This window comes from Pezoporus flaviventris, unplaced genomic scaffold, assembly GCF_033815535.1.
Source record: "Pezoporus flaviventris isolate CSIRO_AGI_PZ_B2104156 unplaced genomic scaffold, CSIRO_AGI_Pfla_v1 ptg000045l, whole genome shotgun sequence".
NCBI lineage: Eukaryota > Metazoa > Chordata > Aves > Psittaciformes > Psittacidae > Pezoporus > Pezoporus flaviventris.
The window spans coordinates 355,978-369,761 of NW_026892593.1; the positions used below are offsets into that span (position 1 = coordinate 355,978).

A 13,784-nucleotide genomic window follows, 5' to 3' on the forward strand; every position below is an offset into this window, starting at 1 on the left:
TTGGGGCTCCCACATAGACAGTGAGAGCCTCTACTTTTCCCTGCTTCCAGCTGTTGAGAATGTGCTGCAGGCATGATGGACTTCTTTATGAGTTGAGCATGAAGAAACTAGTCCAATTAAAAAACTTTGCCTTTGCAGGAACCACTGGAATAGGAAAGGGAATATAAAGACAGGCTACAGCAGACATGACAAGGGAAGGGGGGGCAAGGAGCACAATGCAGCCTGCTACACTCGCCACCAACCACCCTCTAATGCAAGGTTTTGTAAAGTTGGCTCGAGTTCAGTATTTCACGGCATGTTTGGTCATCTCTTCCAGACTGCACCTTCCCCTCTGCAGAACTCCCACCTACATAAAATTTCTAGGGTAAAAAGCTGTAAAATCCCTTCAGTTGTAGTTCTGGGCACTAAATTCCTCTTCAGCTTTTTCTCTTCCTTTTATCAGCAAAAAATGAGTAATCCCCCAGTATCACCAGAAAAACACAGCATTTAACTTCAGAACCTATTTCTAGGATCCCAACTCAAGGCCCCTACAGACAGGACTGGTTACCCTTTGTGCTGATGCCTGAAGCATCTGAGGACTGAGGGTGTGGGCTGCAGCTGCCTGAATGGAACTGCCCTTCTTGCTTCTACACAAAGACAACTTTGATGAATATGAATTTTTATTTATTTCCATGTATTTTAAGTGGAACGTGGAGAGGAACAGAAGAAAAGAGGGTTGTATAAAGCCCCTGATTTACTTGAAAGTGAATTCTTCCCCACAACATACAGAAACCGAAATAAGTTAAAGCCAACTGAAGTCAGTTATTTCATGTTATTGATGGAGATTTGCTCTTTTCAAGCTTCTGTTCCACAACCTCACAAGAAACAGATCATTAAAAAAAAGCTACTAGGTGAGATCTGGTCCACACATCCTCACTGTGCTCATCCGGTACTGAAGAAAATTTAACATGGGCGATTGTCCGGTACGCGTTTTCTGGGGAGAAAAAAAAAAAAATCAGAAAATTCCTCACACACAACGATGTCCACCAGTCTCCCAACCTACCCTTATTTTTAAGTTGGTGTTTTGTGTTTAGTGCTTATCTCACAGCACAAAAGGCAGCATCATCTCAAAGCTAATACACCACCTCTGACCACAATAAAAAACCCTGCAATTCACAAAGCAGTGCAGACCACCTGGAAGCAGGCATGCTCAGGATAATCTGCCTAGAAGAGGCATTTCTTCCTGAACTTTTTAACAAATGTGGTTTTGTTTTAGCCACAGATTCCACTTTAGAAGCAGCTAGGCATTTCACCGCAATTCTTGCCAAAAGAAAAAAGCAAAGCAGCATGATCCCTCACATTTTAGTCAGCCACTTCTGCAAATGTTTTACTGCTATCTATGGCATATGAGTAGCTGGTGACCCAAGATAAATTAGCATGCCTGAGCAGTGCCTAGTTAAAGTGCACTGATCGCTCAAAAGGCCTGTTTATACTGCTAACACAAAAAAATCCCCCTCATGTAACATGGACGTTAGCATGTCAGATGTCATTCTTCACTACAAATGGAAGTATTTCTAGAACTGCAGTTTACTCTTCCACAGAAGGTTGCTCTATACCACAACTGACCATGCAGACACTCAGCTCATACCTTGGTGCTGCTTTAATAATGTCATCTACACGAAGAATCATTTCTGCTGCTTCCGCTGCGCTCAGCAAAACTTGTCTCTTAACTTGGAAACTTTCTGTTACTCCCAAGGCTGCCATGTCTCCAATGGTACCCTCTCTCATATCTGGAAGGAGAGACAAATTAAGAGCTTGTTTGTTTGAACTTGTGTTTTTTTTTTTAAGGAAATTACAAGGAAGCTGGCAGTATGGTAACTCACCTGCTCAAATGAATGACATTAATAGTAAGGAAAGTATTAAAGTCTTTTACTTCAAGGGTCCCAATTTAAGCCTAACATGCTGCAATTATATATATAAAAAAAATGGTTTTAAATCAATACCTTTCTTTTTAAGCTTCATGTAACTAGACTCAATGTGAGTGAGCAAAGTCGTCTCTGCAGGTGGAACCCATCCCCTTGAAAAACAAAGCATTTCACTCTATTGTGGAAAGTTTGGTAGAATGATAAACGACTAAGTGCAGCCCATGCTCTGTGCAAAGCAAACAAAAATCAGCATACTTCCAACTGAATGTATCAAAGACAAGTGAGCGAGTTTAATAAGCCTCACTGCCCTACCAAACAGGAGTCCAGTAATAGAAGTAACATGAAGCCCCTTACCAAGTCCGTAAGTAGTCTTCCCTTCACTGTGAGCAGCTCTGAGCTGAGCAACCAAATCTGCACTGTCATAGCCAGCATTGTCAGCTATTATTGTTGGGATCTATGGGGAGAAACACAGGTTGGTTTTAATTCATGCAGGGCCTGATCCCTAGTAAACAGGAAACATACTTTGATATTACTATTTACTGTTCAGTTTCAACAACAGGAAGTTTCAAAAGTATGGCAGATGTGTTACAGTGATCAGAAGATAGAGAAAACAAAAAAAAAAAAAATCAAAATACTTCTCTAAGGATTTTGCTTAAAACCTTGTTATAAGAGAGTATCTGAGAGGGCAGGATCATGTTAGCAGTTTTTTCAGTTCTTTTTACATGGGCAGAATGAAATCTATCTATTTCAGACTACAACTGGAGAAACATGAAATAAAGTTTCATTTTAAGAATATGAGCCTGCTGGTAAGCATTAACCACCTGATCATTCTGTTCACTGTGGAAGTGAAAGGAGTGCGAATTGCAGGCGCTGGCTCAAGAAGTAACACCAAGTCTTACGATGCTTTTTTATTTTCTTGCAGAAATGTTTTCCTATGGTCTTTGGTTTTCCCTAGATTAAATAACAGGAAGGCATTTTTCCTCCCCTCAAATGGATAGCCTGTTAGCACAATAATATTCTATAAACGTTACTTGCAATGCATCTTCTAGGAAGTAAGAGTAGACTCCAATGCAAGTTAGAAACTTCTAGACAGTACTAGAGCATGAATACAATCAATAGTATCAATAGAATGCTCTTTCATAAATCAGCACAAAAAAATCTCAGCTTATTCAGCTGACATTTCTGCTGCACTTTTAACCTTGCAGGTTAAGAGGAGGAAGAACCACTTAAAAGAGGGCTAGCATTAAACATTCAGAATTCTGTAACATGCTGCATTATTAACACACCAATACTTATTTCCTAAGAGAGAAAACAGCAAGTTTTCCCATTTGTTCATCCAAGTTGTGTTGCTAAATTTCACTGTTTTACTTTTAGACAACCAAAACTTTGAAAGAGAAACAACTATCTGATGCCAGAAGTTAGCAAATTTGGTGAAATTTTATGTCTATTAATCCAAGCAATCTGACTGAACAAACTTACCATCCTTAAGGCTTTAGCGAAGGACTCCATTGCAACAGACTCTTTGCCAGGTGTTCTGATGGCAAGTTCTGCAACAGCATTAGCCATCAGCATCTCTGAACAACCTAGTCATTAAAGACACAGATGTTGATGTCTGACTTGAACAGTTATTACAAAATTAATATCAGAGATGAAGAATCTAACATTCACCTCCACCATACACAGTTCTAGTGTCTTTCACGGTCTGGGCAAGAACACAGAGAGCATCATGCAAAGACCTCTCGGCTTCATCTAGAATCTGCTGTGTTGCTCCACGCAAAACTATGGTGCAAGCTTCACCTAAAAAGCACAAATGTAAAAAGATTAAAAAAAAAACAAAACAAAACCAACACACAAAAAAAGAAGCTACTGCAAAGCATTTTTAACAGTTTTGCTATCACTGCAGTCAAGTTCCACCCAGATCAGTTTCGGGGGAAAAAGGAAGCATGATGACATTTCACAGATAGAATGAAATTATGTACACTATGCTATCACATCAGTGGTAAAACACTTACCCATTGCCACTCCAGAGAAATGAATGAGCTTATCTTCTCCAATCATGACTTCCTCAATAAGCTTGCAGCTTCCTAGTTTTACTAGCTCAGGGTGATCAAAGGTTGATGCAATTTCACCACCTACAAATGTAAGATCATGCTAAAGTTAGAACTCATGTTGAAGACGTCTGTTCAGGCAAGATTTAACCCAGGGGGGATGAGGGGTCTGAAAACAAACAACAAACAAAACAGTATTCATAATTGCCCAGGTTTAAATTAGTAATACTGATAAGCCAAATTTTTCCAGTGTCAGCATATGGTACCAGAAATCTTCTACTTCCTTAACAAATTGGTATTTTGTTTCACATCTGAAAAATTACAATAGCTGCAATGCTTTTGAGTTCTGTCTGGGTAAGAGACTAAGCATTAATCTTTGCCAGTATTAAAATGTCAATCTGTTTAAAGTTTTAACAGCATTTATTGATACAGTATTTATAAAATACTAGGTCAAGTTTTTTTATGTTTTTAAACTTGAGCTTGTGCCACTACTCATCTTGCCTGCCTGATGATGGCTGAGAACCACTAGCCACCACTCTCGTGAATTACAAGTGTCATGCAGCGTTGTAGCAGCAATACTGTGCACTATTTGTAAACTTCCATATTGTAAACAAAACTGATATTACAAAGACCAAAATGCCTCTGAATATTGTTCTAGTACTTTTCTCTTCCTATTAAAAAAAACATTTACATGTATTTACTCCCAATCTATGCTCAATTGTTCCACATTGGCTTGCAGCACTGCTGTAGCTGTAGTGTTACAAGGGAAGACAAGATTTGTAGTAGAGAGCTTATGCTTACTAAAAGCCTGTCTATTGTTTTCAGCTGTATTATCTGATCCAGTGTGGTCTAGATATGGTCCGTTTGCTCTGCCTACAAAATTTGCTTTGTACTTGCTCTGGAACATAAGCAACATTCCTCTCAATCAAGCATTTGCCTGTGTCAATGAGTCCTCAAACAGTTACACACAACCGCAACTTCAGCTGTGCTAAACTAAAAAAGCCAGCGTATTTTCCTTTCTCCCTGCAAAGCCAGTTCTTTGTTCTCATGAAGATTTTCACAATAAGCTTTTTAATAACATTCCAGCTAACTATCTCTAACTTCAGCAACAAGAATCAACTGTAGCATTCCAGATGTTTTGTTTTCATTGGTTATTAGAATCACATTTACACTGACCACTACTAAAAATATCCACATTGTTAGTGTTATTTGAGGTCCACCTCAAGATGATAACTCAGGCCCACATTTTTAACAAGGGATGACCATTATTACAATCAAACAATAGATATTTATAACCAGATGGCATTCATTAACTAGTGGATTCATCTTCTTATTCTTTCTATCGCTAAGTTTCACCTTTTCTCTAGAAAACAAGTATTTCAGAAGCTTATCAAGCAGAGACTTAACTGAAAGTATTTTTAAAATATGAAAGAAAATAACTAACTGGCACTACTATCTGGATAAATGAAATTCCACAGTTCACATTATGATCCTTTACTCACAGTTACTATGGAAAAAAAAAGTATGTTTAAATTATTATGCAGGAAGGATTCAGAATCAAAAGACAGTTTATGGGTAAAGTATAACATACTAAATATAGAAACTGAGTTACCTGCTTCTAAAAAAAATACTGACAGTTACATAGGAGTTGATAAATCAACAGAGTAATTTCAAAGTTACTTATGGCCAATTTTGTATTGTATTTAAAGATCTATAAAATAAAGCTTATTTGGAGTACTTTTCATATTCACAAATCTGCTTAATAATAAAAACTACAATTAAGTGATCACAAGTTAACATTTACTAAACAAATAATGCACCCTTTCAAGTTTCATGCAAGATACTCCACAAACCTGTAACAAGAGCCAGACGTTCAACACCAGCAAAGTCCGCATGTTCAATAGCCATGACGCCAGCAGCTCCAAAGAGCTGTTCAGGGTAGTTGTAGATCAACTGCCTACAATTAGAACACAGACACATCCTCCAGTTACCCATGCGACAAAACCAGTGTAACAAAAGGACACCTGATACTCAGTAGCATGGTCATGCAACAGGTTTCTGAAAACTACAAAAGCAGTCAACATTTGAGACACCTACCACACATGGAATGTTACACCACACAAAAGCAAATGCACTGACGGAAAAACACACAAAGCTAAGAAAAAAAAAAAAGGGAAAAAATCAAACCTCAAAGCTTTTTGAAATACCCTTCCCTGAAGACACTGTCACACTAAGCACAAGGACCCATACACTTTAAATACTAAGTCCTTTGATCCAAAGTGCCTGCTGAGCACTTGACTCCCTATTCTAGCAGGGTGCACTAGAACATGTGAAGTAATGTCTTTAATTCCTTCACCAATACAAAAACCAAACAGTTTACAAATCTGGGAACAACAAATGGCCAATCTTGTAACGTACACAAACAGCAGACCACAGAGAAGAGTACATGTTCCCTTATTAATACATATCCGCATCTTAACAAAGCAGCCACCTAAAGTTCAATGGCCAATGCCCACTGAGGAGAGCTACGCCAGATTATTTTTCCATTCCTAATTAAAGGCTGAGTGTTGCAGAAATTCAGCAGGAGCTGTGAGATGTCATCTCCAGCAAGAAAGGTGTTTCTGATCTACCTTCAAAGTGACAAATGACACTGCTGATTACACGCGGAGAAAACACCTTCTACCCCAGAACCATATGGCCTTGGCCTTTATCACACATATCCTCAGGGGTAATTAACTGGCTAACATTTACAGTATCTGATGTGATGCTGATCTATAGTATAAGAAGTCAATTTTATCAGGGAATAAATCTGAAAGTCAAGTCAATCTAACTGCAGCACCACTAGCCTGGTTATAGTGACTGATGCTACCTGAGCTTCCTTAGAGCAACCACCCATGTTCCAAGCATACTGGATAGCATCAGTGGAGCTAAGGATTTTCTGAATACTTCAAAGGATTCTTCCATCAATTTACCAACAGGACTCCTGACTCTAGGACTCTGTATCTCTACCATGTTCAATGGAAAGAGTATTCATTTTGCCTGAAGAAAAATGCAGTGTGTGAAACATGACATAGATGGAGGGGCTGTAAGATTCATCAGTCTGTCAATGGCTCTTACAGATGTTTGACACAGATTTATAAAGTGAGTTATAAGAGGCACCATGTCTTGAAAGAGTAAGTTTTTGCTTCTGTGGAAAACAGTGCCACTTGTACAACTTTGTGACTCTCCCCTTTTTCCAAGAAGGGGCATACCTGTTAATAAAGCAGTTTATGCCATGCTTCAGAATACTCTCAACCTTCTCCTTCATTTTTTCTTTTTCTGCTTGTTCTATTTCTGCCACTTTTGCTGCAGAGTCCACTCTAACACGAGAGCCAAAAATCTAAATAAAAGAAACCAAAGAATTCAGTCTAAAAATAAAGTCAATTTACAAAAACATTGTTTCACAACAGTAGCTGAGTCCCATACCTTAATTTTGTCTGTATCCATACCAGTATTTGCAATTAGAATCTTTGCATTTTCTATTCTTTTTGGCTGATTTACACCAATCTTCTTGTCGAGTAAAAAGCCTGTAGTAACAGAGAGGCCTTGTAAGACTTAAAAAGGAGAGCAATTAATCTAAATTATTATAAATCCCCCTCATATTTAGTATTCAATTTAACAATAACATAGCAATGTTTCCTAGAACAAATTTGACAGCTTAATTTCTCAAGCATGCTTTCAGCCAACACACAGACTTACCCTCATCCAAGTAGGAATCAGCCAAACTTCCACCAAGTTTCTTAATGACGTGGATAGCCTCCAAATTACCAGAACCTTTCAACCTAAGGACAGCTTCTACAGCTAACTTGACAAAGTGATCTTTATGATGAGTAAGTAATTTGGATGAAAGGGTTGTTCCTGCAATGTTCATCAAATCTTCACGGAACTTCACTTCATCACCACTAAAATAAAGGCAGTACAGTTAAAGTGGAAAGTCTGAAAGCTTTAACTATCATTAACCTATCACCATAAGTCTCTCCCCGCTTCCTGTTGCCTGTGTCTACGTGCACCATGTTCCATTTTGAGAAATGATACTCAGAATCCTGCCAGCGTCCCAGAATACAACCTTGCACTTGAAATTTCAATTAGGAAAAACTTTGCATTCAGCTTTAGCAAATCTGTGCTCTCAAAGTGCTGGGTAAAGAAAACAGTCACATTTAAAATCACAGCAGGAAATCTGAAGTAACAGCTCACATTTTTGTTCTAAGGAGCAACTTACTCCTTGTATTTAGTTTCTGCACATCATAACTAATTTTAAATCATTTCATAAAGCAGCTTATAAAAAAAAAAGCAAAAAGCCTTTCTTAACTGTTACAACTTACAAATTCAGCCTTCACACTACTTAAAAGAAAGCAAAGAACTTCGCAGTGGTATATAATTCTTAGTGATGTTTTAGTCTTGACTGGTTTATAAAGACCTACAGCAAATGTACATTACTAACCCATGATCCACAGCTGCTTTCAAAAGTGCCTCTCTTGAAGCTTTTGTGGCTGCTCTCCAGCCTGCAATAATGGTCTGAGGATGAATCTTCTTTGAAATCAGTAATTCTGCCTCCTATTTAAATGAAATAAATAATCATTTTTTTTCCCCCCAAGGTACACTTAGTGTCACTAACTATGAAAGACACTTCCAAGTAATAAGAAAATTCTGAATGGCAGTGAAAACCAGAGAGCTGTAACAATGAAATGAAAGTGACCCTATTGGCAGCTTTATTTCCAATCTAGGCAAATACAATCTGCCCTTGGAATACTGAAGTTTGATTAATGAAAAAAAACCAACCAGACACAGACTTCAGAATAGCTATCTTTGGCTTCATGTTTTAGATCAGTTTCCTGTTCACTTAAAGCTGCAATTTAAAGTGTAGTTGGAAAAACAAACATCTTCTAACTCCCTTTTTGAGAGGAACTTGGCAAGCTGACGGATCATTTCTCTGATGTTTTTGATCACAGCTTCTGGATCTGAGATGATTAGATTTACTGGCACATCTCTGCTAACAATAATTCCTCACTTCTGAAGTCTCTTTCATAGTAATTTCGAATTTAGAGTTTAGCAGTATAAGATTTTATGTAAATATGAAAACCATACAGAATTTAAAGGAACATTATTTAATAATAATTTAAGGAAATGTAATAATTATTTAAATAATAATTTGAAGAAATTAAAAGATAAATTCAAGTCCTGTGCACACAAGAACAGAATTTAACATGCCTTTTTTTTTTTTCCTCTCTCAATGATGCTATGGAAAAGGATTTCAGAGGAGTGAATGTCACAACTAAGCAGTGCTGCACGCTGCTCAGTGCGACATCCAAGAAGTGACCTGTGAGAGATACTTCACTGTTTCACTTATATACTAAAGGAAGAGAAAATAATTTTCTAAAATGTACCAAATTAAAATACTAGTGAATTTGTCAACAGTAATATAAGGAATATAGTTTAAAATATTTTTTATATATATTTGATGACACAATACCTAAATTGGTTTTTTCCCCCTATCAATTTCAATGGCAATGGAGCAAGGTATTCCTATACTTAGGGAGCCCTCTTCATAAACATCAAACACCACACCTCGCACTGACACCACAGGAGCACATTGCCAAATAGAAACACGTATGAAAAACTGTAATACATCACCCTCAGTAATTCAGCTGCCAACACCGTGACAGACGTAGTCCCATCGCCAACTTCATCATCTTGAACCTTTGACATGTCTGAAGGAAGAAATCTCTGCGGTAATTTTTTGATTCAAAATACCACGCTCACCAGTACCAGATTCAGATACAATTACTCTCACTTCACATTTGTTTGAAGAAAAAAGAATCTTATTTTTTGATAGTTTAAAAAGGTCACTCTGTAAGTCACAGAAAAACCTGTGCATATCAAATTCAGCATCCTCCAAATTCCTGCTCTTTATTTGCAACCTAGACACCAGTTCCAGCATGGTGATGGTCAAGAGCTATCCCACTCTCTCCCTATTCCTAAACATAGTCATTAAAAGGAAGCAAGGCCGGACAGAAGTTCTAAGGTATCCATACTGGATCAGAGAATATAATAGCCATGTAGGCTGCATGAACAACTGATACAGAAGGACCCAGCAAACATGAAACCATTAAGAAACTCGACACTGAATTAGTTGTTCAGTGTCCTGCTTGAAACTAAAAGTGGACCACTGGCATGCCAAGACAGTCCTTTACGAAGGTAAACTGTCCAGAGTACAACGTCGATTAAGTGATAAAAAGAGATTTACATCAGGGAGAACCTGAGAGATCCTCTGTACTCCAGTAGATTTCTGTTTCAAACTTTCCCAGTGAAAAAGAAGGACAGTTTTCTTTTGTCTCTCTGACTCCTGGAACAAACCAGGGCTGAGGGAAAATGAGACACCAGAACAGTTTTGCAAGAGCAGCATATACCTCAATTTTACTTCTGCGGAGTTCCACAATTCTTGCCACACCCTGGCCTCCTTACTTCAGGAATTCTGCCTCCCTCCCCTGCCCCTGCTTCAATTTTTCATATTATTTAAGAAAAGTTAATTCTAAGCACAAAAAAACCCTGCAATAACAAAGTTACAAATGAAAAAAATGCCAAGTATTGCAATTACAAGCTGTTAAAAACTCACCAACCAAGACCTTGGCAGCTGGGTTGTCAACTCCAATAGCTTTCAGGATGGTTGCACCATCATTGGTAACTGTTACTGTGCTAGCTCTCCCAGTACTTAGAAGAATCTTGTCCTACAAGACGCAAGATTTAGAATACCACTTCAAAATGTACTGCAACTATTAAAACTAAATTAATAGGTACGACTACTGAGAATTTGCAGCTGACTTACCATGCCTTTAGGCCCCAGAGTGCTCTTGATCAGGTCACCAATAGCAATGGCACCAACAAAGGACGACTGAAATGAAAGCAAATATATCTTAGAGAATGACTTACTTCTACTTTAACGCAAGAATTATATGCTAGCCCATAATTTGCAAGGTGACATCTTAACCCAACCCTTCCACAGCACACTTTCTTTCAGCAGAGCCTGGGGTGAAGTTTCTTGAACTGATACATTTTTGTAACCAGATCAAATATACTGAATTCCCACAGAAACCATAAAAGCCTGTCTCATAGGCAAGAGAAATGCCTCTCAATGAACACCAACCTCCCGAGCTAAAGTTATTTAGTTTCTGAACTATGAGGAGTTTCATGTTAGCATGAACAACACTCCTCTTCTGTTCACAGAAATACAACAAGAAAGAAACAGTAAGAGAAAGATTAAGTTCCACATCACCAAAAACTGAAAGCACATTTAACAGTAGAAAAGACATGGTTTAACTACCCCAGTTTCTTAGAGGCTTAAACTTACAAGCCGAGCCGTTTCTGCCTTTTCTTCATCTGCACCTGCCTTGAAAATGTTCACAGGAGCAAGGGAAAGGGATGCCTAAAGCAGAGTTAACATAAGAATATTCCTTTAGCTTTAATAACACTATGCATTTTAGAAACAAATTCCTGGCACTAACAACCTAAACAATTACTGCAATTATTTATTTCCATACCCCATTTGGTTTTGATAAAGGTATATTCAGGACAAATTCACTTTGACTCTTTCTTTAAATCTACCTTGCAATCTCAATCACATGAAGATTACAAGATCGACTGCAATCTGCTCTTAGAGACTGTACCCCATATTCCTTTGGAAGGCTGTTACCAGAACCTTACTTCATGGTCCTGTTCTGCATGGCTGTCAGACTCAAACCATCCAAAGACAGGCACCACGAGCAGAACTTAAAAGAATCTCGTTAACTAACCATGTCGGGTCTTCAATATTTGTGTTGAGCCCTATCACTTTATTGCATTCCCACGCAAACTAATTACAGCAATAATGAACAGACTCCTTTATAGACCAATGCTTTCAAAGAACTCAGGGCATTAACTGGAGTAGGACCAAATCCGAAAACAAGGGAGTTCGGCGACATTTTACTTTGCTGTGTAGCAAGCTCACCCCTTTTGCTACGCAAAGTGCCCGTTACATCACTGCTTTTGACAACAAAAATGAAAACGCTGCTGCGGTAGGAGGCCCCACACAACGGGAGGGCAGCCCTCGGCCGGCGATCGACAGCGGCCGCTCACGCTCGGGGCCTCTGTGCTGCCTCTCCGGGCTTTCTGAGAGATGCGAGGAAGAAGCAGAGGCTTCCATGGCGGCAGCCGCGCCGCGGGCGCAGGGCACGAGCAGACCCGGAGCCCCTCTCCTGCGGGGTGATGGGAACGGCCGACAGCAGACCGGGACTCGACCCGTATCCCGCCCCCTCCGGCCCGGCCCGGCCGCGCCCTCACGGACCCTCCTCGCCCGCGCTCTAGAACCTTCCATGCCCAACACGCCGCCGCCTCCTCCTCCTCTCACCTCCCTCCCCGCCAGCCGCGCGCGGGGCAGGGCGCGAGGCCGCCCCCACGCGAGCGCCTCAGCCTCCGGGCCGGACAAAGCGCGGGAGAGGGGCGCGGCCGCCGGGCCCTTGCACGCGGGTCTGCGGGGAGTGTGCGCCCGCCGCTCCGCCCCGCTCAGCCCCGCCGCGCAACACCGGGCGGGCCGAACCGCCGCCCCGCCGCGAGCTCACCATGGTGCCGGTGCTGCCGCCGACCGGGACCCCGCCAACAGCCGCTGCCAACAGAGAACCAGCGCGCGGACCCACAACCCCCACGATCTCCTGCCGGAACTGGCGTCAGAGAAGCCACCGCTTCCGGCGGCGCGCGGCAGGCTGGGAGCCGCAGTCGTTCCCCCCCTCAGGAGGAGGAGGCTGGGGCTCGGCCCCCAGTGGCTGTGCAAGGCAAAGCACGGCGCGGGTGTGGCGGGGGGTGGTTCCGGGTGTTTTAAGGACTTACGCGACTTAAAGCCATGCTGCTGCCCTCCCGCGCTAAGGCCGCGTCTTGCGCGGCAGCACCTGTTACGGGCTCGCCTGGCAGTGCCCCGCAGCACCCTTTCTCCGAAGAGCTGCCATCTGGGCACTGTATTTCTGCGCAGAGTTATTTCTGCCCTTCCGAAGGAGGTAGAAGCTTCCCTATTTTAATTTCATCATACTCCCAGTTCTCAAACTGGTCAGAAGTATTTCAAATTAGCAGCTCCTGTCTTCCAGTGAACTTGCCAGACTGTCCGGGATACCTGCTGTTGTATCATGCAGATCACCGATTAAAAGTAGTGAATGGGAGACAACCCCAGCACAGTCCCACTCAATACATTATTTTTATAAGGGTATGTAGTGACAGGACAAGGGGCTTTAAACTGAAAGGCGCAGATTCAGATTCAATATTACAAAGAAGTTCTTCCCTGTGAGGGTGCTGAGGCTCTGGCACAGGCTGCCCAGATAAGCTGTGGATGCCCCATCCCTGGCAGTGTCCAAGGTGAGGCTGGACGCGACTTTGAGCAACCCGGTTGCTGGAACAGCAACCGCTCTCTGGTTTCTCTGGGACCAGTAACTGAGGCGTTGATCACAGCATCTAGTTTCAGGTTTAACTTCACGTCAGGCCAGTCAGTTAAGCCTCTGAGCAGATAGGATTTTGAGGGTGGGAGGAAGGAAGACAGAGACTCTCCACAAAATCCAACTCTTCAGGTGCTCCCAACAGAGAATAAACAGATATATTACTGTTGATTTATGTATAGGAATTTTAACAAGGCCATTTTATAGCATTACTGGAAATCCTAGCCCTAGGCATCTACAGCTGGAAGGTCAGCTCTTTGATGTTTGGCTGCTCAATGCCACCTTATCTTGAGCTGGCTTCAAAATTTTATTTCAGAACAAAGCATCATTAGCTCAAGGACGTG

The 13,784-nt window shown here is 41.0% G+C and overlaps 1 protein-coding gene across 1 annotated transcript; it reads right to left on the minus strand.

Annotated features, from left to right (window-relative positions):
• Positions 1 to 641: 641 nt before the first annotated feature.
• Positions 642 to 12,732, minus strand: CCT2 (chaperonin containing TCP1 subunit 2). Its single transcript, XM_061467138.1, has 16 exons — positions 12,583 to 12,732; positions 11,337 to 11,411; positions 10,815 to 10,880; positions 10,605 to 10,716; positions 9,623 to 9,699; positions 8,433 to 8,545; positions 7,691 to 7,893; positions 7,418 to 7,518; positions 7,204 to 7,331; positions 5,806 to 5,909; positions 3,917 to 4,036; positions 3,573 to 3,701; positions 3,384 to 3,487; positions 2,259 to 2,358; positions 1,628 to 1,769; positions 642 to 973 (listed from the first exon to the last, which is right to left on the minus strand). The coding sequence occupies exons 1-16, from the start codon at positions 12,583 to 12,585 to the stop codon at positions 943 to 945; spliced, it is 1,608 nt and encodes a 535-aa protein (XP_061323122.1). The 5' UTR covers positions 12,586 to 12,732; the 3' UTR covers positions 642 to 942.
• Positions 12,733 to 13,784: the final 1,052 nt, after the last annotated feature.

Bases quoted from the DNA above. Each gene is read 5' to 3' on its own strand.
- CCT2 (XM_061467138.1), bottom strand. The intron at 7,519-7,690 runs GTAAGTCTGTGT...CTGTTACTACAG, and splicing joins TGATTCCTACTTGGATGAGG to GCTTTTTACTCGACAAGAAG. The intron at 3,488-3,572 runs GTGAATGTTAGA...TTTAATGACTAG, and splicing joins TAGAACTGTGTATGGTGGAG to GTTGTTCAGAGATGCTGATG.